A 26,905-nucleotide genomic window follows, 5' to 3' on the forward strand; every position below is an offset into this window, starting at 1 on the left:
TGTTGTTGTGAGATAATATATACAGTGGACTTCAGCTCAGCCCAGAGTGTCTGTTTTTATTGTTATTGTGGTTGTCTGTCTACTTGTAAGTTGTGAGGGAAGGGACTATGTCCATGTTGCCTAGTATAGTGCCCATGACATTGATAGATGCTCAACAATCTTTGTGTGAGGGAATGAATGAATAAGATAAAGTGAGTTAAAGAGTAGCCAAGGTGGGGGATGAGTTGCTTTTCCTAACCATTTAAATATATGTAAATAATAAACATATAATGCCTGATATTTTCAGTGAGAAAAATTCTTTATTTAAAATAGGCTAGATGTTTTTACTAGATTAAATAAAATACTCTACAGATGAGAATTTAAAATCCAACATACCAAACCTAGTAACACCAGTCAGATTGTCCACCCATCTCCATTTAATAACATTTGAATGAAATAGCTTATAATTCTGAGACAATGAGCCTTTGCTGTGAGAAAAATATCCAAGGCAGTGTCACATTTTCTGGATCTAACAGTATTACACTAGTAAGAGAAATTCTGTGATGCCCATGACAGCTAAGAAGCTGTGATTGACGGCAAAGAAACTGGGATTTTCGAATGCAAAGATTAATAGTATTTCTATGTCACAGAGTCAACAGGTTTTATTTAAATAAGAGAACAAAAGCAAGAAGGGAACCTACACTACTTCTGCCACTTGAGTTTATTAATATATGCTGAGCACTTGTAACACCTTTGCTGCAGAGGGTAATAAATGTTTTGGGAAGAAGATAGGCAATTGGGACAAAGCCAGGGAGCTTGTGCCTACAGAATGTAGCTAATATCTCAAGGCTCTTAGGGCTCTTGGAAATGCCACACATTTTGCATCATATCGGGCTGCTGGGCCTTGTTTCCTGGCATCGATGTTTGCTCTGTGTCTGGGGTCACTGTGGTATCCACGGTCGTTTCGCCCAAGGGTGTAGTCATATCAACACTGTAGGGCTCATAAACATCAGCTAATCCAGGGGTCATCAGTGGGTCAGCAGCTGCTGGGGTAACCCTTGGGGATCCCTTGTTATGCTCTGCAGGGTCTCCAGTCAGGCCGGGAACATAGTCCTTCGGGAGAGCGAGAAGCCCTCCAAGGGCACCAGGAGTTGCTTCTTCTGGAAGCAGAGTTGGGTTTTCTGGATTGACTGGATTGGCCTCCGGAGGCATGGGCGAGCCTTGCACAACTCCTTCTCCCTTCTCTGGGCCTCTGGTTGCAGCCACTGGGGTGTCAAATTCCAGGGTAAAGTCCCCGCCCATGCCTGGGTGTGGAGGCATCCCTCCAAGGCTGGTCCTCAAGCCTCCAAATCCTGGGAACATGGCTCCATAGGCCATGGGACCTCCTCTGCCTCCCTGGAAAAAAAACATTTACCAAAGACACCGTTATGACACAATTCCATACCATTCAATCATACCTGGTCAGATTCACAGAGAAACCATACAAAACTGACAAGGAACAGGGAGCTGGCTGACAGACAGCTTTGTGTGAGCACATTTCTTCCTAAGCTGGCTCTGAAATACAAGGGAGAGAATTCTGCACTTTCCTGGTGGGGGAGCCCACTTCTCTGAAAGGGAGACGGAGGTCTCTTGCCATCCCTGGCTGAAAGGATGGGAAAGAAACAAGTGGGGCAGAACCAAGGCCATAGGCAAAAAGTAACTTGAATTCCATTTTAAGAAAACAATAAGCAGCTAAAGTGGGCAATACGACATCATAAAAAAACAAAACAAAAACATATACATTGCTGAGTTTATTGTGGGACGTTTTGGAGGATTGTGTCAATATCATTTCTTAGTGTCCTGTAAAGGAATGAAACCCCATGTAAGACTGTTTCTTTTCCTTCTACAAAAAATATGTATTGAAAAAAAAAGCTTGATTTCTCTGGAGGAACTGCAATACTTTCTTCCTTTGGGCAGTTTGAATTCTAGAACTGAACATATTTCTTTTTTCTCCTCTCTGCTGCCCCACATTTTGACACCAAAATCTTGGGCGCTTCACAGGAATTGCTCCAGGCTTTGTAACTTGCATACCTCACAACCTTGATTATCTCATATCTCATATCTCTAACTTGCATATCTCATATCTTTCATTTTCTCACAACCTTGATTCATTTAAACTTACATCTTCGGTTTTTTGGTTACACTTATTTACTTATTGTGTGTTTCTTGTAAGTTATAGCAAAGGCTTTCAAATATGAGGCAGAATATAAATAAATTAGTTAAAATTATAAGATGATAATTAACACTTACTTGAAATTTCAAACCAGTTGTGCTGGTGTTGTATAGATACCATACTGTTTTCTCTCACCTCCTGTCTCTCTACTCTTACCTTTGGCATCACCTTCTACAGAAGGTGACATTTTAAAGCCCGAGGCTGGGCTGAATGGCCCTCTTCTTTCCCTCTCTTACAGCTCTGATAGACTTATCACGAGATTTCGGCACTAGCTTGCCCTAGTACTGATCTCTTCCATCGATTAGACTGTAAACTGGTTGAGAACTGGATACTTACTTATTTAGCTCACAGGAAGCACTCAATGTTGAGATGCAAATTTTCTTTCAGTGATAGCATGTGGCTGTCATTATTAATTTGCTAAGATCTGCAGTTGCTAACAATTTGTTAATTCAGTATGGTTTTGTTTTGCTTTGTGCTCTAACAGATGTAACATGAACTTTCTGAGAGAAAAAGTCAAATTGTGTGTCTATGGACTTTGCATTTTAAATTTGTAAAATACAGAGATAATAATAGCAGAATAGAAATATACTTCAATTAACTTTCAATGTTAATGTAGTTTTTATGGTACTTTCAACTATATAATTGTAGTTTAAATGTATTTTTAATGCACTTTCAATTACATAATAATGAAAATTTAAACTTAGTTAATTTTCTTTTTCTTTTTTGATCTCTCAGTTTTGAGTCCAAATGATTTGTGATGCTGCTGGATTTGTTTCGAGGGGTTAAATGGTCTGAGAAGGACCAGGAGCTTTGTATGAGCCGAGAGTGTCTCTCTTGGTCTGAAGCATTTGCTGTTCAATGATGACTTTTCAAGAGAGATTTCTTCTCTCCTCATAGTTAGGAAGTAGAGCAAAACCCTATGCTCAAGGAAGGTCATCACTCAGAAACGTGTATGTGCGAAACCTGATGAAATCTTTGCGTGCCGCTTCGGGATCAAGTTCTGGTCTTGGAGCGGAACAATCTGAGTCCCACGCTGTGTATTTGGCTACATTCATAGCCAGTGCCTTTTGCAGCTAGTCATCTTTGACTGTTCCCCCTGGACGCTATTTTAAGAAAAGGTTGAAGATATCACTCACCATCATTTCTTCTGAGCTCATGATACCAAGTCTGGTAGGAGCATTCTGTTCAAAAATAAACACTGCATTGTGTTAGGAACCAGCTGACTCCTACTGCAGCTACTCAAGACAAAGTTAAAGATCATGTAGTTTCTCCTTAAAACTTAAATCTTAGCATTGCGGCTGTGTCCGGAGGCAGAGTATAGGGGTGAGATGGGTATTATTTAATAAATGTAGCCAGTTTGAATAATCCAAACAGCAAATTTACCTTTTCTTTAACGCCTTGCGTGTGTGTGAGAGTGTGTGTGTGTGTGTGTGTGTGTGTGTGTGTGTCTGGCCAGAATTATCCAAATAAAAAGGGTCTCCTTGCCATTTCAGTTGCTAACTTAGGCATTCAGAGAATTTGGAATATATTGTGTGAGGATTGGATTTTGTAACTTTAGCTCTTAAGATAACATTTAATTAAAAAATGACACTTTTCAAAGAATACAGACTTACCAATTGATTTGCACCATAGGACATGTAAAACATTCCTGGAAAAAGCTAAATATAAATACAATAATCAACACAAAGTGCATTTTCCAAGGGAAAAACTTTTAAGCGAATTATAAAAAACACTTACTGGGGATGGTTTATCTTGTGGAATTGGTCCCTGAGATATCAGACGGGCTATTGTGAAAATCTTTAAGGGGTAGAAAACAGAATAAATAATTCATATTTGCTACAACACAGGCAAACCTTCCATTACTGCCATTTCTAAGAGTTGCATGAAACACATTTTCAGAAGTATTCATAAGACAAAGAAGTATTTAATATTTAAGAAAACCAAGGAACTCACTATACTTCTTACTCATAATATGTCAGGGAATTTAAATTTTTTACTCTTTTCTTGAAGAATGAGATGTTTTTCCCAAGAAAGTTTCATTGAGATCTGTACTTACTGATGGGTCTTGTGGGCCAGCAAAATCCATTCCTGGTAGCTGCATCACAGATAAATATTTTAAAAATTACTAAACTACCAAAATAGAAAAAGTAAATCAAACATACTCTTATTTACAAATACGATGAAGCAATCTCAAATAAGTTTCCTGATTTTTCCTTTAACTTGTCTTGGGGGCTACAAACGAAGAAATTACCATGGCCTGTTTCTGACATGACGCAAGTGCATGGGCAGGGAGGTGCCGCATCCCTGTGTTGGGTTTCCTTTGTCTTGTACAGTAGAAAGAATGAGTTTTGGAATCAGATCATACCGAGTTGGTTTGAATCCTGACGCTGCCACTTAATTTTTGTGTGATACTGGGAAAATTTTATAACCTCTCAAAGTCTGTCTTCTCCTTTTTAAAAAGGATAAGGAAATCTGTTTATACAGGACTATAGTCAGAAGGATAAAGGCAATGTCAATGTCTATAGCATACTAGATGTATGGTACCTTCCTTTTCTGTCCGTGGTTCTTTTCTCTACATTATTGCAAGATATTTTTTCATGGTTGCCTTCTCTACTAGCAGGTAGAGAAATAATAGTGCAAAATATTCCTTGCAATGTTGAGGGATCAATCACTTTTCTCTGTCCGCCCAATAGTGAAAAAGACCCAGGTGATAGGAAGCCTGGACTTCTCTGGGCTTCCCTATTTTCTCTGAAAACTTTCCTTGTTTTGTACTTAAGAAACCAAATTTTAGACACTGGATCTTTCAGAATTCATTCCCTATTCCTGATGGCGAAGTACAGGGATGGATATTTATGTTCTACTCCCAGATAAGTCAACGGATTGAAAACATATTTGCATTTTCATGCATTATACCTTAAAGCTCTGAGTATTTAAATGTGCTCTGCAAATTTGTTTTCTTTATGTTAGTGGGTAGACCTGATCAGACCTCAGAGGAAGGACTTACCTCAGCCTTTGGTGGCTTATCTGATGGCGCCACCTGTTGTTGAATCATTGCCTCCTCTTCTTGATTCAAGGGTGGCTGTCCCTGGTAAACTGGAGGCTGAGGTACTCCCTTCTGGGCTGTGTTCTGGATGGCCGTTACAACAGTGGGCTGGAGGAAAGGCTTTTGTCCTGGCAGTTGAGGATGTAGGGATGGCTGCGATGGGAGAGGTGGGGGATGCACAGGCAAAGAATATTCATACTGCAGAGAAATTTGAAAGGAGTGTCAGGAAGTGATGGCTCACTGAACTGGGGTGTCTAGAGTTTCTGAAACAAAAGAGCTTGGGGAACTTTGTATTTCAAGAGTCTGCTCATGAAGATAGGAAGCTTTGTGAACTGCTTTGTAGAACGGGTCATTCGTCCTCTGGGTTCTCACAGTTGTCCCTGCGCATCCCTATTGGACCATTTTCTCACTGGATTACAATGATTTGTTATCAATCTTTGTCCCTAGTCAACCGGGAGAGATTTGTCTTATTTATCTTTATAGCCCCAGGACTTAACATAGTTCCTAACAAGTGCCTGACACATGAGAGATACTTAGTATACTTTTTGAGTTAATGAAAGAAGAGAGAATACTTACATAAAATACCGACTGAATTTCTGCACTGCAGAGCCCATTTGGGAGACAGTCAAGGGGAGAAACAGTTGACATTACACAATTCACTACCCCACTAAGTGTGGTTGGGTGGGCAGTGCTGCCTGTTGGGGGGGCCACCTGGGTTTAACAGTTTCTAGTAAAACAACTGTACATTGTTGATAGTCTTTAAAATTAGTTTTGGTAAATGGCTCCGTCATTTTTAATTTGAAGAGATCGCCAACTCCTCAAAGGGACATAGATCTCACAACAAGCATTGGCCATCTCTAAACCCCCATGCCTCTCATTCCTTAGTCCTCATTCATTACTTATACCTCACAACTTAGCACTTTGCAATATATTGTTTCTCTTACTTCTCAGTCAGATCGGATATTCCATGTGCCCTGGAGCCATTCTTAAATATTTTCACTCTGGATCCCAACCTGCAATTTGGTTGGTGTATTAGGAACCTAATAAATAATGGTTAAAGTTAACTAATGTATTTATTGACTACTGTAGAGTTGTGATGTTTTCACCCCAACTTTGGCATCATTTTAAATGTGCCTTTTAATAATTATTTGGGGAATCTTTATTAAAATGGGAATTGACCAGAATTTAGCTTGCTTCTGTTTTGAGGATAGTTTATCTAGTTATTGCTGATATCTTTAACATAGGTCTCATATTTTGGAGTCTATATCTTCCTGTTTGAAATAACTGTTCAAATGGATTGAAAATTTGGACCATTTTATTAAAAATATTCTGAAGTACTGAAAACAATTAAAGGTTTTCAAAATTAAATTTACTAGGGTGACATTGGGTAGTAAAATTATACAGGTTTCATGTATATAATTCTACAATACATCATCTGTATATCATATTGCGTGTTGACCACCCCAAGTGAAGTCTCCATTTATCCCCCCGACGCCTTTGCCTACCACCTCCCCTCCCTTTTCCTCTGGCCATCACCACAGTGTTGTCCATGCCCATGAGTCTTTCTTTCTTTCTTTTTCTCTTTGCTTCATCCCTTCACCCTTCTCACCCAGCACAAGTTTTGATGTACTTGGTACCTGGATGATTTTTTTACTCATTACTTTTACCTGTCTGTGGATAATATATGACAACTTAGAGAATTAAGTAGGGGAAGATTCTACAGCTTGATGTTTTAAACATCTTGATGCAAATAACTTACCTGTTGTGTTTCATGTTCCCTTGGTCTTATCCATGGGAAGGAGGCGTGTGGTGGGAGGAGACCATGCATCCACAAAGAATTGAGTGATTTCCCAAGGCCAAACTTTGAATACTAAAGACATGGCAGGGGGGAGAGAAGGAGAGAGAAATAGACTTCAATTTCAGTATCAGCTTACATTTGGTTTTTATTTTCTAGAAGATCCGGAGAAATTGTAGAGAAAAAAAATAAGAGTGTTCCTGATTAATTTAATATGGGTAAGTAAACACTGTGTTCGAACAGACTTACACTCCATTCTGAGCCACACTGTGATACCTTCATAAATTTGTTTGAGATTTAGCTTTTTAAGCACTCACATTTTGGGCTGTATAATAAAATTGATAATTCAAAGAAATTTTTTTTTACTAAAGAAAATTCAATACTGTTTTTATTTTCCCTTGCCAGCCCAACCTAGAATCTTCTTCTGTTTCAGGTTATCTCAGCTATTCATTTTTTCATCCATTGCTTAGGATATCACCTGTTCACAAACTTATTTTATAAATTCCAATACTGCTGCGAATGTTACTCCCATCACCACCATTCCTACTTGCAATGAGAAATATCTGAAGACAAGGTTACCTGAGAAAGCATGTTTAATCCCTGCAAGGTACTCAATTGTCTCATTGTCTATAAAGAAAAAAAAAAGAGTGGCTTAACGTTTACCATAGATGCTCTTTTTCTGTATGACACAACTCATTTCTCAATATATATCATTAGCACGAAGTTTGGAGTGGGTCAACTGAACACAACCGAAGTAGACATTAATCATGCCTAAAAAGTGGAACTGTTGAACGTGGTTCTGCCACTGTCGCTATTATTGCCATTAAAGCAGTGGGTTGCTTTCCATTATTCAGTAAGAGACAAAGCATTATTTAACTGAGATCACACTGAAACATGGGAAAAATAGTTCATTTAACTGAAATATAAATGCGATCATGAGAACGTCGCTTCACTGACTCTTACTCCCACTTTACTTTACTTTGCCTTTTAAAATTCAACCTAAAGAGGAGTTTGAAAAACAAAGAGACAAACAAAACAAAATGAGACACTCTCTGTCTCCTCCCCAGACAAAAAAAGTCCTCAAAATAAACAATCTAAAAGACATTGGGGAAAATGGTATGTGGATAGATTGTCAAGAATACCAGCAATTCAACAGAAAGTTAATTTTAATGCGAGGGGAATAGGTTAAGGGTGTTTTGAATTGAGTTTAAGCTGTAAACTCAGTGAAATTAGCTTGCAGGTGAAATAAGCTTCTAGCCAATACAGGTACTGATTGCCCTCAGATTGTTATAATCTGAATAAACTTTATAAAGTCTTGTGAAAAATGTATACTTTCATAAATATTTTTCTAATTGTGACTGCCAATATATCCTATTCATATGGTCCAACAGTTCCATTTTGCTGGGATTTTCTAAACAGAGTACATCCTAGATATGAGACATGTAAGGAGACGACAACAGGTTATGCAGCAGGTACAATTTAGTGTTATTACAGGAGTTCTTACAGATAACTAAATTTTGTAAGGTGAATATTCTTCATGGGGACTTTATAATATAATACAGTATAAAGAGAAGGAATTGAATATAAACCATTCATGACTCCAGAACAATGTGTTTGCATTAATAGAGTAATTATATTAATGTAGTAATTACATTAATGTATTTATATCAGGTATTAAATAATAGTACTAGTATTGCTTTGGTTCACACACAGATGGTGTTCTAAGGACTAAAACATTTGAGAATTTAAAATTAAAGAAAAATGATAAAACAAGGCTCTCATGAACATCATGAGCTTCTCTAGAACTACACAGGAGAACAGCCACTGATTTCCGATGAGGAAAATGAAGAAAGCCCACTGAGTTTCTCCCCTATCAGGAACACACAAATGGAAAAAATTAAATGGAAATGCTCTGATAATACATACCTCCAGGCTCAAGCTAGCCACCCCTGGTGTCCCAGGTTGCTGAGGAAACACCTAAGTAGAAATAAGAATAATTTTGTGTTTTCTTTGATGAGAAACTTCCTCACCCACTGGTAGACAGTACAGCTGAGGGGGTGGAAATGGGAGGGAGGTGGGCGGGGAGGTGGGCTGGGATGGGGTAAAAGGCAGGAAACTGTACTTGAACAACAGTTTAAAAAACAAATAGAAAGTACAGCTGAGAGAACATCATTTGGTTTTTTACCCAAAGAACTTGAAATTTTTGGCAGAGAGAATAATTTAAATTATTTGGGGGAATTACCATACTATTGAACAATTTTGCTCTTATAGAAATCATCTACCATTTGCTTGCATTTTAATGCTATGTTGCTCTAAAAGCAAAATTTTGTTTTAGTTTAGAAAGTTACATAAGAAGTAAAATAAAACCACACAATAGAAAGTAAGAGTACTTTATATTCTTAAATGTCTTCATATAGAAAAGCAAAGGGACCAACTTGAGGTCAATTTTCTTGTGTGTTTGACAAACCTACATGCTGCTGGTTTACGGAAGTGGGCATGTGATCATGGTGTTCAGCAAAACTCAGTGCAAAACCTAACTTGCCTCCTATTCAAAGGGCTCCCACAAATCCTCCATCATCTTTAGTGAAAAAGTACTTTATGTATAACCAGTTGATCTGGGCTTATATTTTGGGGATCATATCACAGGTATTTTTCTTAAATAAAAATCATTGTAGCTCTAAGTTCTTCTAATGTGTTCTTTTAAGCTGTTAAAAATGTAGCTATATTTGAACTAGATTTTTTAAATGTCAAATATTTTTCATTTTAAATTAATCCTTGTTAATTCGCACAGATGCCAGTGGAAAAATGAAGAATGGAAGAGTAAGAAATAGAGCAAATTAAATTTTGAGGGTCTCTAGTTATTTGGATATTCTTATTTTAGAGTCCAGGAGTTTTAATGCTTTCCTTCCTTCATCATCACACCACAAATAGTTATGTAATCTTCCCTAAATGCACTTAAATTATTTTTTCTTGATGAGTAAGAAGATCAGGAATATTTTCTTGAACATATGTTATTTATCCTTCATCTCCTACTTTTTTTTTATATAGGTAAAATCCCACCCTCCGAGTCTTTGTGCAAATTTCTCCCAATCATTTAGTTTTGGAAATAAGTAGAGGGAAAAGAGTTACACACATGAGTTAATATTCCAAGTAGAGGAAAAGGTTAGCTGTGTAGACAGGAAGAGTGATGTGGGTGTGTGTTGAGCAGAGTGCAGATTGTTCAGAACTTGCGGGGACTGTGGGAGCAGAGCCTCTTTCCTCGTGTTGGCCAGGACATAAATAAAGTATCTTGGACAGCATATTCAACTATAGTCAGTACAAAGTGTGCTTTGCTTTCCAACTGCTCCACGTCACAGGTTAAAGAACTGTATTTACGTTAATGTAAATAGACAGGGGATACACTTCCCATGTGGTAATTGAAGGAGAAGAACATCTGATTCAGCAGGCAGTCAGCTGGCAACCCTAAGCAATCGCCTCGTTCCCCAGAGTGGATCTGTTATCGGTGTGGAGTAGCATAGGCCCCAATAGTGTCAAGGTGTTATGATGATGGAGGCTGACCTCACTGTTGGTTTCAGCGGAAGGTAAGCTAGAACGGCAGCTTCAATTTTTCTTTCATTTAAAGTACATGTTGAGCAATAGAAGGGAAATGATTTATTTGTTGAATTGGGGTATTCATCCTTGTAATCAATTTTCATCCTTTTTTTCCCCAAAATGGTTGACTTTAAGAAACCCAAATAACTAACCTTCTTTCTCAAGGCACTGAAATATTTTGAAGTGCATTTGAGGCGGATTTTGAGCTCCCCAGACAAGACACCAGGCCACATTTGCCTTCGTGGCCTCAATGTCCAGCACATCGCTGGATACGTGGCAGGTGCTTGGTCAACATTTGCCAAAAGCAGATAGCAGTTGAATAAAGTCCTCATGAAAACAGAATCACATGCCTGTTGCAGTAGTTCAGTGCCCAGAAGAATTGTATTCTTATATTACCTCAATATTTGATAGAGTGGGCCAGGTACGTGACTGTAACATGTAATTAGCCCCATTGCCATGGCAAATTTTGACGTAAGAAACTTCAGCTTTCTACCACACAATATCTTTCTTATAAAACAAATTTGTTGGTTAATTACTAGCTTCAAATGGAATTTGGCTAATATTGCTTTTTTAAAAATGAAGAAAATGTACTTCACTTTCTTGTAGACATTTTCTCTCTCCAGTTTAATTTCATAATAGTAGCAAGTAGTTGATAAGAAAATTCTGCCATAGCATTGTGCATAATTCTCTCTCTTTTTCAAAATTGATTTTTATTGAATTTATTGGGATGACACTAGTTAATGAAGTTACATAGGTTCCAAGTATACAATTCTATAATACATCATCTGCATCTTTTATCATGTATTTACCACTCAAAGTCATGTCTTCTTCACCATTTATTCCCCCATACCCTCTCCTACTACCCCCATCCCCCTTCCCGGTGGCAATCACCATAATGCTGTCTGTGCCCATAAATCTCTCCCCCTCCCTTTTTAAAATTCCTTCAACACCTTTGGTGAATGGAAGAAGACTTAGAAATTGTCTTTGGAATATTTTAAATCTCTGTCTGAATAGAAAAAATTATATGTGACATTGCTTTTGGAGGGTAAAGCTGATGTCTGGGCAGCTCTGACTTTTGGCTCAGTAGGAATTATGGCACTGGATTAATTCCAAAGTGTCCTACGTGGACTCTCAGCCCATATCCATCAGCACTGTTTGGTGTCCAACAACGCCTCTTTAGGACACACTAGAGAAGACTCTGACTTACCGGCACTGCAGAACTCATTTCCAGGAGGTACAAGATCAGTATCAGGTTCTTCATCTTGAACAGTGGGATCTGAAACAGTTAGTTTGGAGAACTAAATCAGATAAATTTTTATTTCAGAAGGGTTAAAAGACAACACTTCAAGTGAGTTGAGTCTCTGATCTTCCAAAACCACCAGGTTCAAAACAAAAACAGAAGCGAAAACAAAAAACTAACCACTGCTGAACAACTGACTTGTATTTACTAGTTTTTGGAAAGAATTGACAAGCAATAAAAAATTGGCAAGTACATTTTTGCAAAGCTACAATGTAAATAGATATGTAGGAACAACCTTTATGCATATTCTTTAACTGCTCTGCTTCATTCCATAAAATAAAACAGGAATTGAAGAATCCCTTTACTATGGGAAAGTTTGGTCTATTAGTATCATTCACAGGAGGTTATATTTTGTTTCCTTCCAGAGTAAGTTTTGAAATGCACTGGAAATGTAATACAGACAACAATAATTTCATAACAAACCTTTATTTGCAGATTGAGTAAACCTAAGCACATTCTGTGTTTAGGTTACCTCCATAATCCAAACTTATGTTTTCAAACTAAGAATTAATACTTTAGTTTCCTATAATGTTAGTGGAAAATATTTCTCAAAATTGAGTTTTTCTTGTTCTAAAATGTTGTTTCTTTAAAAATTATTTTACAAGTTCAAAAGGCTCTTTACCCTTACATGAACAAACATCTGTGTAGCCAAGAGATTTGATCATCTTCTAATAGTTTTATAAATTAAACACTGTCACTAATCAACACAAATAGTAAAAAAAGTTAGTTGATAACTTTCTTTCCCCCTTTAACTGGAAGGGTATCAGATACATCTTCTCTACAACTTACTAATGGTTTACAATAAGATATTATTCAACTTCTGGTTAAGAGAGAGCCTCTGTACAAAAGCTACCTGGAGATAGGAAGAAAGAACTTACAGGAAGCACATTGAAATCATAAAATCACGTTTTACCTTCAATGATGGCCTGCACTGTGCTCTCAGGGCCTGGTGATGCCAACCCAGATAGGACTAAGAAAAGAAGATTAATTTTTTTTTCCTGGATTGTGTGTGCCTGGGGCTCGATCTGTATCTCTCATTCAGGGTACACCTGAAATCTTTATTTAAAGTGCCAACCCACCAATCAAAGTGAAGCAAAATGGGGGAAAAAAACACCCAAGTCCTGGTCCTGCAATTAGCCCACACCTTTTTACTGCATGCAAGGACATTGACCCAGTGCAGTCTCATTATTTTTAATTGCAACTCACCCCCTGTATTTATTCAGAGAACTTGATTGCAGGGAAGGCAGTGAAGGAATAATGGACATGAACTTTGAAGACAATCATTTCAGTGAGCTGGGGGGAAATACATGTGAAATAGGTGCAAAATAAACCATTATCTGTTTTGTGCAGGTTTTATTCTGCAGATAAAGCCAGTAACCTAGTGCCAACCTTCTCAAGGTTTCCCCACTCACGTTTGTTGTGGTGAGAGTAACTCCCTCTTCCCTCAACAAACACACAGCCTAGAAGAAAACACTAAAATAACTTCTGGGGCTTGAACAAGAGGATGAAAATATTAGCTGAATCATGTTACGATTTCCCACCCTCCCAGAATTTCTTGGATATTACACTAGAGACAACCAAACTTTAGTAAGAAATTTCAGTTGGACCCTCTGAAAGAATCACTCCAGGTAAACACTTTGGTGCATGTTCTTTGCAGGGGAAGAAGGGCGTAAGTCAGACATTCTCCAGGAACCAATCAAGTCAGTGGGCATACTCTCAGTTCACTCTTTAGATGGACCCATTTCCAGGCATTTGTGTTGCTTAAAAGGCTAACTTTAACATGGATGGGGTTTTTCTCCACGAGCAGATAAAAGTGTCTTGGATGTGGATTGAACTTTAGCTGCTTTTGTTATTTCTGTGACCCTCCTTGTCTTTCCAAAGGTGTGATTTTAGAAGTGAGAGAGGTAAATATTTAAGAGTAGTTTCCTAAAAAGGGATGAGTCAGTACACTCCTTAGGGAAGTAGGGATCTTACCAATTACAGGGGGCTTGCAGGAAGCTGGTATTATGGAAGAAGTATGTCTTCATACCTAGGTGTTGGCCTAAAAGCTTCAAATAATGTTATCCAAGAAGCTGTCCCTGAAAAAAACCTCTATTTCTTAGAGGAACAAATATAAAGGATACATGGACAACAACTAAGAAGGGTGGAAATGGGGGGAGAGGGGGGAGCAAGGGGAGGTGGGATGGGATGGGAGTAATAAATAGAAAACTGTACTTGAAAAATAATTAAATACATTTTTAAAAAAGAAAAAAACCTCTATTTCTCATTGATAAAATAATTATTTTTAGGATGCAAAAAAATGCTTTGTAAACACCAAAATGTTGTTGAAGTGAAAAGTATACAATTTTTGGCTTCTCTCTTTCTCTTTCTCTCTCCCTCTCTATCTTTGTTCCATCGTTGTTGCTCAGTCAAGTCCCTTAATTTCTCTAAGCCCCAGTTTCTTCTTCTGTAATCGAAGGACAGTCATTTAGCACACATTTAGGACTGTCTGGGGGATTTGGTGAGATGACGGAGATGGAGCAGCTGCCCCACAGTGGGTGCTGAATGAGTGGGATGATTGTCTTTTTTGTGGGAGAAAGTACATGAAACACGGGGCCACAAAGATACACTTGTGTGTGTTTGTGTGCTGCAGGAAAAGGAGTACTGGCAATTAGGTCAAAAGTTCCAAGGAGGGTAGGGCAGGGACCCACTGGAAGACATTTCCTGTGCATGGAAGTTGACGCTAAAAGCATGGGTTTACGCTTCCTAATGACTGCTGAAGAGGGAAACAAAGTTTGTGCCTATCTTTTTTGGCTTATGAGCATGATCATGACATCCTAACGGCGATGATTTGGTAGAGCCAAATGTTCTCTCTTGCTCTTAAGCCAAATATACCATATCCATAAATAAGGTGGCTTTCACCTTTTTAAATGTCTCTTACACTCAGTCCTGGAGCATCACCTGTCAGATATTTACCTGTAGTTTCTTTCTCCTACAATTTCCTGCATACCCATGCCAAGTTCATCATCTTAAAATATTGGTTTCAGCATTTCACTGCCCTACTCCAAAACTTTTTAAGGATCCCTAAGACTCTCATGTAAAACTCACCCCTTGTAACTAGACCATCAAATCAACATTTTAATTCACTTTCCCAATCTTGTCTCCCATTTAATGTGAGACATGGTGTGATCATATAGTACTAATGAGTGTTGTAATCAACTGAAGTTGGTTTCATTTTGCATCTAGTCGACAACATTTTTTATTTAGTTAGNCTGCATACCCATGCCAAGTTCATCATCTTAAAATATTGGTTTCAGCATTTCACTGCCCTACTCCAAAACTTTTTAAGGATCCCTAAGACTCTCGTGTAAAACTCACCCCTTGTAACTAGACCATCAAATCAACATTTTAATTCACTTTCCCAATCTTGTCTCCCATTTAATGTGAGACATGGTGTGATGATATAGTACTAATGAGTGTTGTAATCAACTGAAGTTGGTTTCATTTTGCATCTAGTCGACAACATTTTTTATTTAGTTAGGTTTTATGCTACTAGGAGAGTTAGTAAATATAATCCTATTACACCTTATAAAAATGTTTTAATTACAAAAAATTTGGAAATTAGTATGAGTATATGAATGCATTTCTTTTTTAAAAAATGTATTTATTTAGTTTTAGAGAGGGGGGAAGGGAGGGAGAAAGAAAAGGAGAGAAACATCAATGTGTGGTTGCCTTCTGAGCTCTCCCCACTGGAGGACCTGGCCTGCAACCCAGGCATGTGCCCTAGACTGGGAATCTAACCCATAACCTTCTGGTTTGCAGATTGGCACTCAGTCCACTGAGCCACACCAGCCAGGGCATGAATACATTTCTAATAGTGATTGTAGGTGTTAAGGAAGTTACTATAACTGACAAAAACAACCAGAGCATCAATTCAAAACAAAATGCTGTGTCCAAAGTACAGCAAAAAAGAAAAAAACTCTGACAGAAGATCTAAGACACATGAGGGGACACATGCCACAGAAAAAGTTTTAAAGAAGATCCTGTGGAAGATTTCATATTGATGCAGACCCTGGCTCATGGGGTCTGCCACATCGTGGATGAGACACAGAAATTCACACATACTACTGAGTCCTGTGGAGGAAAAGGAATGACATGGGTTTCCTCTCAAGGAAAACACTGTGGCCCTTGCTGTGACAGGCCTTTATTGTGTTTCTGGGCACATTGCATGATCATCCTCATTTACTATGCATGGAATAGCTTTAGGGGGTTTCCTTTTACAAAAAACAAAGGAGCCAATGCTGCTAATCACATCATAGAAGAAAGATATTTGCAAATGAAAAGGAAAAAGTGGTTGAACTGGTTACATTCATCCTTGGAGGGTTTAGCATGGATTTTAGGACATTACTCTGCAGTAAATGTTTTCTGCCTCAGTTCAGGGTGAGGGAGTTTTAGCAAAAGCAAGTCTCATAGCAGTCTAGGTACAATGCAGGCCTGATTCCCCTATCTGTGGGCGTGGGTCCTCTAGGCCCATGTAATGCATAATGGTCTCCTACATATATAGTAGCTGACAGCACAGCTGTTTCAGTCCCCTCTGTGCCATTGATCATGGGACATTGGGTGAACTATTCAGCTACAATATGTATAGTATTTTCACCTGTGGTATGTGGTCTGCCACGAGAAAGCATTAATTTAATTTAAATACAATAAATATAAAGTGCTTCGTACACTATCTGGTAAGAAGACAATGTTTAGTGATCATGAGTTAATTTTTATTATTCTTGTTGAAATAAAGAAATATGTCTGCTAAAAACCTGCTTCATATTGGATTGTGGGCCTTGACCATAGTTATTCCAGCCACCAATGGCAACTATGACAGCTAACTAAAATGTATACGAGTAATTTTGATTGCTCATGGGTATGTCAATTCTACATGACAAAGCGTGGACTTTGAGTTCTGTTTTGTTTTGATATGTCCTTTTTAAAAAAATTATGTATTTATTTTTAGACAGAGGGGAAGGGAGGGAGAGAGGGAGAAAACCATCAGTGTGTGATGGCCTCTTGTGCACCCCCTACTGGGAACCTGGCAGACAACCCAATCATATGCTCTGATTGGGAATTGAACCAGCAAACCTTTGGTTCTCAGGCCTGCAGTCAATCCACTGAGCCACACCAGCCAGGGCTCAGTATGTCCTTTTCAACCTTCTGTTCCAGCCAGACTGGTGGAGGCTCCCCAGGATGTGTCATGGTTTTCCTCTTCTTGGGGTTCTGGTTGAAACTTTCTCTCTGCTTAGACTCTTTTCTCGTCTCTTCACAACCTCCTTTCATATTCTACTCAAATTTCATCTCTCTGTGACCTCTTCCTCCACCATTCCATTCCTCTGATTTTCAAATATTTGTCAGTCATTTGAAAATCATTCCTGCTTTATATTGTGATAACTAGCTTGTTACATACCTTTAACATTTTATTTTGCATGTGACCTTCTCATTTTTTTGGATATGATTTTCATGTTCTTTCAACCATGGACAACATTCCTGTGGGGTGGAAATCACCCATTTTACTAAGTTGCATCTTTTACTGTTCTATGCTCAATGTAATAGGTAATATTTGGATAGTTTTTATTGTGGAAAGGCAGTGTTTTAGTGTTTTACATACATGCATTTTTAAAATTCTCACAAATATTTTATGAAGAAAATAATATTTTCCCTTTTGATACATGAGAAAACAGAACTATGGAGAAGTGAAGTGAATTGCCTAAAGTACCAGTAAGTAGTGGAACCAGAATTTAGATGCAGACATCTGGCTCCAGAGTCCTTGCTGTTATGCACTGCGCCAAAATGAATCAGTCACTCAATGACAGAAGAGGTAGAGTTAACCACCACGGGATATAACACAATATACATGTTTGTAAGGGATTTTTCAGATATTTACTCAAAGAAGAAAGATAAAGAAAATAGTTAATGAAGCATACAATAAATCAACAATAATTAAAAAGCTCATTAATATCAGAGGGCATAATTCCACATGGATCACCTACTAAAAAAAGAATGCTACAGAACAGTGATTCTCAGTCAGGGATGATTCATTAAAAATTTTTTAATTACAGTTGACATACAATATTATATTAGTTGAAGATGTACAACATAGTGATTAGACATTTGTATAACTTACAAAGTGTTCATGTAGTAAACCTAGTACCCACCAGTCAGGGATGATTTTTGCAGGGAACATTTAAGAATGGGAAATGGTAAAATTTTGGTTGTCAGGTTTGCTGGTGAGAGGGTAAGAGGGAGGAAGAATTTGCTATAGGCATCTAGTAAGTAGAGGCAAGAGATACTGTTAAATACCATAAAATGCACAGAAGAGGCCCCTGCTCACCAGAAACTTTATCCAGCCCCAAACGGCAGTAGAGGCGAAGCTGGGAAACTTCACTATGCAAGAATATTATAAAAGTGTTGATGTTGGATGAATTTTGCAGGTCGGTTGTTAAGAAAATAGATTCATGCTGATCATTGATGGAGGAATGAGATTTGACAAGATGCTTAGTCAATAGCTAGTGACTGAGTGTATTGGTAAGTATTTAGTGTTCCAGAGAAAGAATCTCTTGGAGTGTCATGCATTAAGTCTTAGTGCAAGGGACTCAGGGCAGAGTATGGTCACATCAGAGGAAGGCCAATTGATAAAGGTGACTTAATAGATAAAATGCAATATTTCATTAGTGTTTTCATTGATATTTCTTTGTTCATTATCAAGGTTAAATTTTTTTTCACATATTTATTTACTAACTGTATTCCCTCTTTTGTGAAGTTATCATGTTTTGCTTGTTAGCCACAAGGAAATTGATATCAACATGTATGTGTGTTCTATACATTATCAAGCATGCATATATAATATGTTCAACACACATAGTTAATAAAGTTAATATATATAGTTAATACAGTTAAATATACATATGTATTTAACTTTATTTTTATTGTTTACATTGTTACAGATGTCCCTATTTTTTTTCACTTTGTCTACCTCCACCCAGCCCTTGACCTCCGCCCTTCCCTTAGGCCATCAGCACAGTGTTGTCGACGTCTGTGGGTCATACATAAATGTTCTTTGGCTAATCCTGTCACCTTCTTTCATCTGGTCCCCTCATCCAGGCCCTCCCCTCTCACAGCTGTCAGTCTGTTCCATGTGTCCATGTCCCTGTTTCCATTTTGTTCATCAGTTTATTTTGTTCATTAGATTCCACATGTAAGTGAGATCATATGGTATTTGTTTTTCACTGACTGAATATATTATAAAACATTTTATATAACACACAAATTAATCTCTTGCCATGTTTGATATAATTTTTTGAGACATTAAAATATATGTTAAAGTGGCTTCCATGTAAAGGTTTTCTATTTCACGGTAATTTCTTACATTGAATGCTTCACACATTTTATTGGAGTCAGGCTGAGCTCATTTTCCACCCCTCATATCTTTCTTTGCGTAGCAGGGATCTAAAGACACATACCTGGCAATTCTGACAGTAAACAAATTTGGCTTTGATCCTTTACACACAAGAGTTTGTGGCAAAATATGTGTAATGGACACAATACTTGGTGATTCATTTGCTTTTTCTCAGGGTTGTTATCATCTGCCAGTTGATGCCCATTTATGCCCACTTCAGAAGGACTTTTGGAAGAATGAATCGACCATAGGACAATACAGGATGATTTCAGCTTTTTATGCAGTGCTCCCACACACTGACCTCAGAGTACATTTTACAGTAGAAACAGTATTTGGTTTTCTGCCTTGCCCAGAGGAAGCCTCTTGTGTAGATAGTTGGAAAACAAGTCAGGAAACACGTCTTATGCTAGTCACTTAAATGCTGAGTTTGTTAAAGAGCACTTATTAAAGGCTTGTTATGAACAGACTATTATCATATTAGATTTAATGATGGGAAGAGGGATACTCAGGCTTCTTTTTCTCAAAATGTGTAGTCCAGTTGAAGAAACTATGCATGGCATTGATACATGAACTGACATGAGTCTTATTATGCAATATCTTACCATGTAAAGGAAGATAGGGTACACATTGCTTGGTTGCCAAGAATGTGGGCTCCGGGGTCTGACTGGTCAGGTTGGGATACAGATTCATGATTCTCTAGCTGTGAGTCTTGGACAAGTTATGTCACTTTTCTGAGCCTTAGTTTCTTCTTCTGTAAAAGATTACAAAGGACTAAACATGGGAGTAAATGAACTACTACTCTAAGGCCCTTAGAACAGTGCCTGATGTATTATAAACATTCAATTAAGGCAAATTATTATCGATTTAGCATACATGTTAAAGGACTGTCAAAAAAGGAGGTTATTAGGACGGGATAGACTTAACCATGGAGCCATTCTTGCAGAAAATGAGTTTTGAATTCAGGATGGCGGCAAATAAAGAATATAGACTGACAGTTACAGGTAGAAGATGCTTTATGTTGAAGGAATGATCTATAAAAAAGAAAGGAGCTGATTGCTTGAGGGTGAAAGAAAAGCAAGTTGGGAGGGAGGTGGGGAACACTGTGGGGGGGTGGGCAGGGCTGGCAATATAAGACAGAAAATTGTACTTGAACAATAATTAAATAAATACATTTTTAAAATAAATAAATAATTGAATTAAAAATTTCAAAAAAAGAAAAGAAAAGAAAAGAAAGTTGGCTGAGGTTGAATGATACTAAGGGGTCTAGTGAAAAAAGGTATCCAGTTAGTAGGATGTGATATAATCACGATGTCAAACATAGTGAACTTAGTAAGTTACATGCAGAAAAAGAAGAGAAACTGATTTGCCTCACAGTTTTCCTAGCTATCACCATATTTATCTTCCAAAAGGAAAGGCCAAGGTTTTCAATTTTAGAAATACTTATTGTCACCTGAAATAATAGCTGAGTTTAAGAACTAGGATAAACATGCAAAACAAAACAAAAACAAAGAATAGACACCCTAGGGCCACTTGCTATAGAATCTGTTTCTCACTGCCTTAAAGAGAATGGGTGTTTATAATGGTCATTGTGCCATTAAAATCAGGTTACATTTTTTTATTGTTAAGTTAAGGAAACAGATGTTTGTATTCTAAAATTATGGAACATATCGGAATTCCTTACCCTTACCAATTTCTAGGGCAGGCACAAGCAGTATTTTGGTAGATAAACGGTGCTCTGGTGCTTGTAGGGGACTGGTTTGTTTTGGTCTGGCAAATGTGACTCAGCTCTGTATGGAAAACCTACAGAAGCAAAGTGGTGGGCAGTAGCCGGACCTTCACACTGAGTTTTCCCATGGGAATCAGGCCTAGAAAATGCATACAGATTGTTATGGCTTGCTCTTGCTAAAACTCCATCACCCTGGTCTAAAGCAACAAATGTGTATTGTCTATCTTCAAGGTAATTTCCAAAGCCTGCATAAACTTTCCCAAAGACAGAGCTAATCAGCTCATCGCCATTCCCCTCTGCATGTTATTTTCATTTCCTTGATTGTACCTAAAATGTAGACAATAATATTCTATGTAATAGATAACAAATCTTTCTCTGATGTAAGACCCGAGGAAAACAATAAAGTCCTGTCTAGGCAAGGGTCAGTGCGCTCTCCCCTTGAGAGAGTGGCCCAGGCATCCATAGGCACTCTCCCCTTGAGAGAGTAGTTGTGCTGTTCCCTTTTCTCCACAGGACAGTTGTTGCCTCTGCATTCATTCTCATTGTCAGCCACAACCGGCGGACTCTGCTGGCCAGGGTCCGCCACAGGTGCTGAATTACAATAACTTTTCCCTCCCTGGAGAGCAAGCCAGCTTAACAAGGCAGAAGAAAGTGTGGAGGCTCTTTTAACTCCTTTATTATCTATCTATCTATCTATCTATCTATCTATCTATCTATATACCTATTTATTCACTTAATTGACTTGAATTTATTTGGGGGAACACTGGTTAAGAGAATTGTACAGGTTTTAGGTGCACAATTCTACGACACATCATCTGTACACTGTACTGTGTGTTCACCACCCCAAGTCAATTACTCCTTTTCTTTTAAAATTGGAACCTAGAACAAACCCCACCAAGGAATTTCTTGTTCTCCTTCTTCTGAGACTCTTCTCGACGCATTCTAAAGGCCTACAGATGCCGTCAAAGGTCACACTGAGCCCCAAAGACTCCTGAGATCAAATGCCTCCAAATCTTTTAGTTCTAGGTCAATAACTACAGACTAAAAAGCCACAAAAATTTCTTATCCAAGATACCTCTAGTTTCAAAGCCTCTTTCTCCAAGCCTCTGCAGCTCTGCACCAGCTGTCAAAGACCATAGCGCACAGTCCCCCATGTCTGCACCCAGAGGGGATGGAAGGGGCAGTCAGGCTCCAGGGGCATCGCTGCCTCGGGCAGGGGTGTGGCCCCCAGTCCTCTTCATCTAGGGTCAGGCTGTCTGTGCGGCTCTGAACTTGTGATGTAGCCCTCATCCCTTCTTCACATCCCTCCGTTTTCTTCTCTGCCTTCTGGAACTCCTTTGCAAGTTAGTTGGGGTGAGTGGAGTAGGAAGTGGGTTAACTTCAAACTTCATTTACCTGAAAATTCACTTGTGTGGAACAGCACATTCTCTGATAAGCCCAATGAATGGAGTATTCTTGGTCATATAGTACAACCTATGCAATATAAATTATATAATGGAATAATAATATTTAATTATAATATAATGTAATATATATGAAGACTTATGTCTCACATGATCACTTCTTTTGGATTTATTTTTTCACCGAGAAGTAAATTTCAACTAGTCAGAGACAGACATGGATTACAGTAATGAGTGTACAGTAAGAAATTTTCTTTTGTCTCTGGAACATAGCATTTCACAGGGTATGTGAAGTGTTGGGTTAAACATTATTAAAATTCATTTGTTAAAAATTTGACTGGCCAGGAGAGTCTCAGGAATGGAGTTGAAAGGATTTCACTGATTTTTAGCCAGGGCGAGGTAACATTTAGTTGACGTGGTAAAAATGTAGGACTCTAAACTGACTAACCTACCAATATAAGAACAGCTTCTCCCACAAAGCAGCCAAATCTCTTACTCGGGCAAGATGAGATCCTGTCTCAGCAGTTCTGGCTGAGACACAGAGGTGCAGAAAGGTCCAAAACTGCCAGCAAAAGTAACAGAGGAAGGACACGTGCTCAAGCACATGTAGTTGCTCTTCAAAGCAGCAGCACGGACGTAGTGCCTACGGGTTCCACTTTCCAGAATGCAGTAAAATAAGGGGGCAGGAGCGGACTATACACTGGGTCCCACTTTTACTCTGGGCCTGGCTCTTCCCATACATGGTTACATCTATTCCTCACAAGGGCCCCAGGGGCAGCTGCTAGTATGATCCCTGTTGTTTAGACACGGAAATGAACACCAAGGAGCTTTCACGACTTGCTTGAAGCCACGCAGGTAGATCGTAGAGTCAGATTTCTAGTCTAGCCTGAGTCCCACGCCCAGAGCTGCCCTATTGTAGACACGTAGCCCAACACGTAGGGCTGAAACGCGGCTGCTCAGCGGCGTGGGGTGGGGGGCGGGGGAGGGAGGGAAGTGCCTGCCTTCCCTTCTGCCTCCTTCAAAGTCTTGCAGAAGAGGCTGCTTCCCACAGTTATATTTGAGGTCTGCTCTTTCCAAAGTATTTTCTGATAAACATTGAGATGCTTCTTAAAAAAAAAGTTATGTGCTTAAATAGAAGCATTGCATCCTATGTCCTCAAGCACATTATTAGTTCCAGAAAACTTCATAGTAAAGAAACTTCAGAAACTTTCCCTCAGTTTTCCCCATATTCGGTTTTCTTAATAAATTTGTTAGCCTGTGGAACTGGTATTCCATAAAAATGCTACTTAAAGATGAGTCTTCCGCAGCCTGGAATGTGAACTTTGGGGACAGGGTCTGTCATTTACTTTTTGTAACTCCAGTGCCTAGAACACATTTAGGGCACAGTGTTGGTTAAACAAATGACTCAGCAAATAAATAAACTCATCCGGTCCCTCCAGACAGGTATCCTTTCGAGGAAGGGGAGGCACAGTCATGGGCTTACTCAAGATGTAAGAGGGAAGAGCCTTCACTTTCAGCATTGCATCTAAAGACACACAGGTCACCTCTCCCTATATCTCCCGAGATATATTTGAAATTGATTGATTCCCGCACTCTGTTGGGGGAAAATGGGGTGGAAGCAAGATAGTAACACTTATTCAGTATCTGTTACATGATTGATTATAGAGAGGCACCTTTTTGTGTTATTTCATGTAATCTTCATGTCAACATTATAAAGTAAGTTTTACTGTCACCATCTTATAGTAATAAACACAGAGTTCCTTCCAAGAGATTAAGGAACTTGGTGAAGCTACATATCTGATAGGCACGTCAGAATTTGAATTTGGGTCAGTCTAGTTCTCAAATCCATACATACTTTTCACCCTCCATCACTCCGTCCCTAAGTAGGAAACTGGATTTGGGTAGGTGATATTAATACAGTGTTATTTAAGACATAGATGTGTTTTGAATATGTTGTATATAAATTTGTAATATTAATTCACAAGATTAACTCATAGTAGTTGATAAAATAGAAGGATCCAGACAATTGACTCGATTACTTTCATTTGATTATGGGCTCCCCTCACTATATACATATTTTAAAAAGAAACAAAACAATCAGATTCTACCACTCTACAGCCTGAACTGTAAATTATGATATAAATTCTCTGCATGTGAGTATTTTTTTTACCATGCTGCTTTTTCAAATGCTGTCTCTTTGCACATTTCTGAGCTACACTTCATCATTTGTCCCAATTCTTCAAAGGCAAGAAAATTTACTGATTTTTTTTTGGAAGAGCTGGTCAGAACTGGCAGTCTCTGATTACAGGTTTAAGCTAACTTGGAGAAAATCACGTTATATTCAATCTACATTTCTGTATGATAGGCAATGTCTGAAGTCATCTATGTGGGTAATTACTCAGGGAAAATATAGGTTAGAAAAAACAGAAAAATGGGCAGGCTATTTTTTCCCCTAAAACCAAAAAAAACACAAAAACCCCCAAACCCAACCCATCCAAAAAATGATCATTAACAGAAAGTAAAAAGTAGAGTCAGCATGTCAAAAATTTTAGGGTTTTCATGATTTGATTAAAAGACCAATTAAAACTGAAAAAAAAATGTCTTAGAGAGCATGAACAAAAAAATTTATGGGGTAAATATATTTTAAGGAGTTATAAAATATGGCTCTGCTAAGAGTTTCATTTCTCCAGATTATTTCTATAGATGTTGACTGCTAATGATGATTGTAAATGATCTAAAACAATAATAATTAATATTAATGGGTTCATACAATATGCTGGGCATATATTAAGCACTTGACATATATCATCTCATTTAAAAACCTGGGGTGTCAGTCCTTCTGAATGGTAGCTATGACCAAAGTTGGGGAGCAAGTACTGCTTATAACAGGACAAGCATCCTCCTTGTTCTTCTTACACCTGGCTGGCTTCACTCATGTATCTTACTTGCCTTGACCGGGTAAACATTTTGGGTTTTGATGCCTTCTCTAAATCTTAAGTGCTTGTCACATGGCATGAAGTATAACTGACTAAACTGTTTCCACTCTCTTATAGAGATTAGAGTGTCATGTGGCTTATGCTGCTACCAGCTGTAGTAACAAAACATGCTCCTTAACTGACGAAAGCAAAATAGGAACACATGCATCTTCAGGCCTCAAGGAGAAGGGATGCCATCCGACACCTTTGGGACGCTGGTACCTGCCAGCAGTTTCATGACTTAGCAGGCACTGTTGCCTTGTCCTATGGAAGCAGTCACTGTTATGGAGGCATGTGGGGGCCACTTGGCCCCAAAGTCCCCCAGTCCGCCACGGGTGAAAGTGAAACTATCAAGACAAGATCTGCTTGGGGAGGAGAGGTGGCCCATCCCTCAAAGGGGAAGGGCCAAGAGCCCCTTCCTCAAGGGGCTTTTGTTGGGTTTATTTGCACAAGAACACAAGTAAGGATCAAGCAATAGATAGCATTTACAGAACCAGGAGGGCTTATTCTCAGTCAGGGTCAGGTAGCTAATGAGCCATAAAACTTTGAGGAACAAACTTCTTGCTTGGATCCTTATCATTTAAATGAGAGCATTCTAAACAAAGCAGGTTTCACAGGATTTTTACATTCTTTCTTATGCCTGACTTACCCCGGATACTGGCCCTTTCCAGCACAGGGCTGCACTGCCTTCCCCATCATAGGTTTTTAGGCTTAAGTGGATTAGAGCCAGGAGGTGCTTCTCCCAGATGGAAATGGGAACTTGGGCTCTGTCCCTCTTTGTCGCAGCCCCCCCCACCCCAAGTCCTTCCATGATGGCCTCCCAGGTGATCATGTCTGGCCTAGGTTGCCCCTCTCTGAGGGGTTGTACTGGCCATGGACATCGACCAAACTTTGGGGGCAGGGGAAGAAGCAGAAGCGGCGCTTGCTGCCAGAGCCAAGCTTCGTCTCCTGTGGCCTGCATTCTGGAGGTTGCTCACTTAGCCATGGGAGGCAGTTACAATTCCTCAAACCAGGCAGGCAATTCCCAGCAGAGGCACAACTGTTCCCTGTGGCACTGTGAATGAACCAGCTGTTACTAACTGCTTCTTCCTAAATTTCCAGTTTAAATTTCCCCAGAGACAGGACCTGACTGATTCAACTAATCGTGGTTCCATATGGTCTGTATTGGGCAGATCTTTTGAGTCAGGGCACTCCACACACTATTGGCCAGAACAAGTATGCATTCTTAGTCATTTATGCCCAGGGAGGCAGAGGGTAAAGGTATGAGATGATTAGAAGGGGATGTGGGCCTAGCAGGCATTCTGAAGCTTCCAGAAGGGGTTATGACAGTTGGGTAGCTTTCTTGGCCTATTCAATTATAAGCTTTGTGACACATGGGAGTATTAAAAAAAGGTAAAATTGGACTGCTATTTAATTAATTTATAAGAAGCAGGAGAACTTTCTCTCTGGTCAGACTCCAGT

At 38.8% G+C, this 26,905-nt stretch overlaps 1 protein-coding gene across 1 annotated transcript in view; it reads right to left on the bottom strand.

Moving 5' to 3' along the window:
• Positions 1-831: 831 nt before the first annotated feature.
• AMBN (ameloblastin) overlaps positions 832-26,905 on the bottom strand; it is a 29,667-nt gene continuing 3,593 nt past the window's right edge. The window contains exons 2-11 of the mRNA XM_037063469.1: positions 11,828-11,896; positions 8,956-9,006; positions 7,609-7,656; positions 6,994-7,104; positions 5,196-5,432; positions 4,248-4,286; positions 3,929-3,988; positions 3,805-3,849; positions 3,328-3,372; positions 832-1,374 (exon numbers count right to left, since the gene is read on the bottom strand). Coding sequence (XP_036919364.1) covers positions 832-1,374; positions 3,328-3,372; positions 3,805-3,849; positions 3,929-3,988; positions 4,248-4,286; positions 5,196-5,432; positions 6,994-7,104; positions 7,609-7,656; positions 8,956-9,006; positions 11,828-11,896 — 1,248 coding nt within the window. The remainder of the gene's footprint in view (positions 1,375-3,327; positions 3,373-3,804; positions 3,850-3,928; positions 3,989-4,247; positions 4,287-5,195; positions 5,433-6,993; positions 7,105-7,608; positions 7,657-8,955; positions 9,007-11,827; positions 11,897-26,905) is intronic.

Source organism: Sturnira hondurensis, unplaced genomic scaffold (genome assembly GCF_014824575.4).
Source record: "Sturnira hondurensis isolate 20B ecotype Veracruz unplaced genomic scaffold, ASM1482457v3 Scaffold0014584, whole genome shotgun sequence".
Taxonomy (NCBI): domain Eukaryota; kingdom Metazoa; phylum Chordata; class Mammalia; order Chiroptera; family Phyllostomidae; genus Sturnira; species Sturnira hondurensis.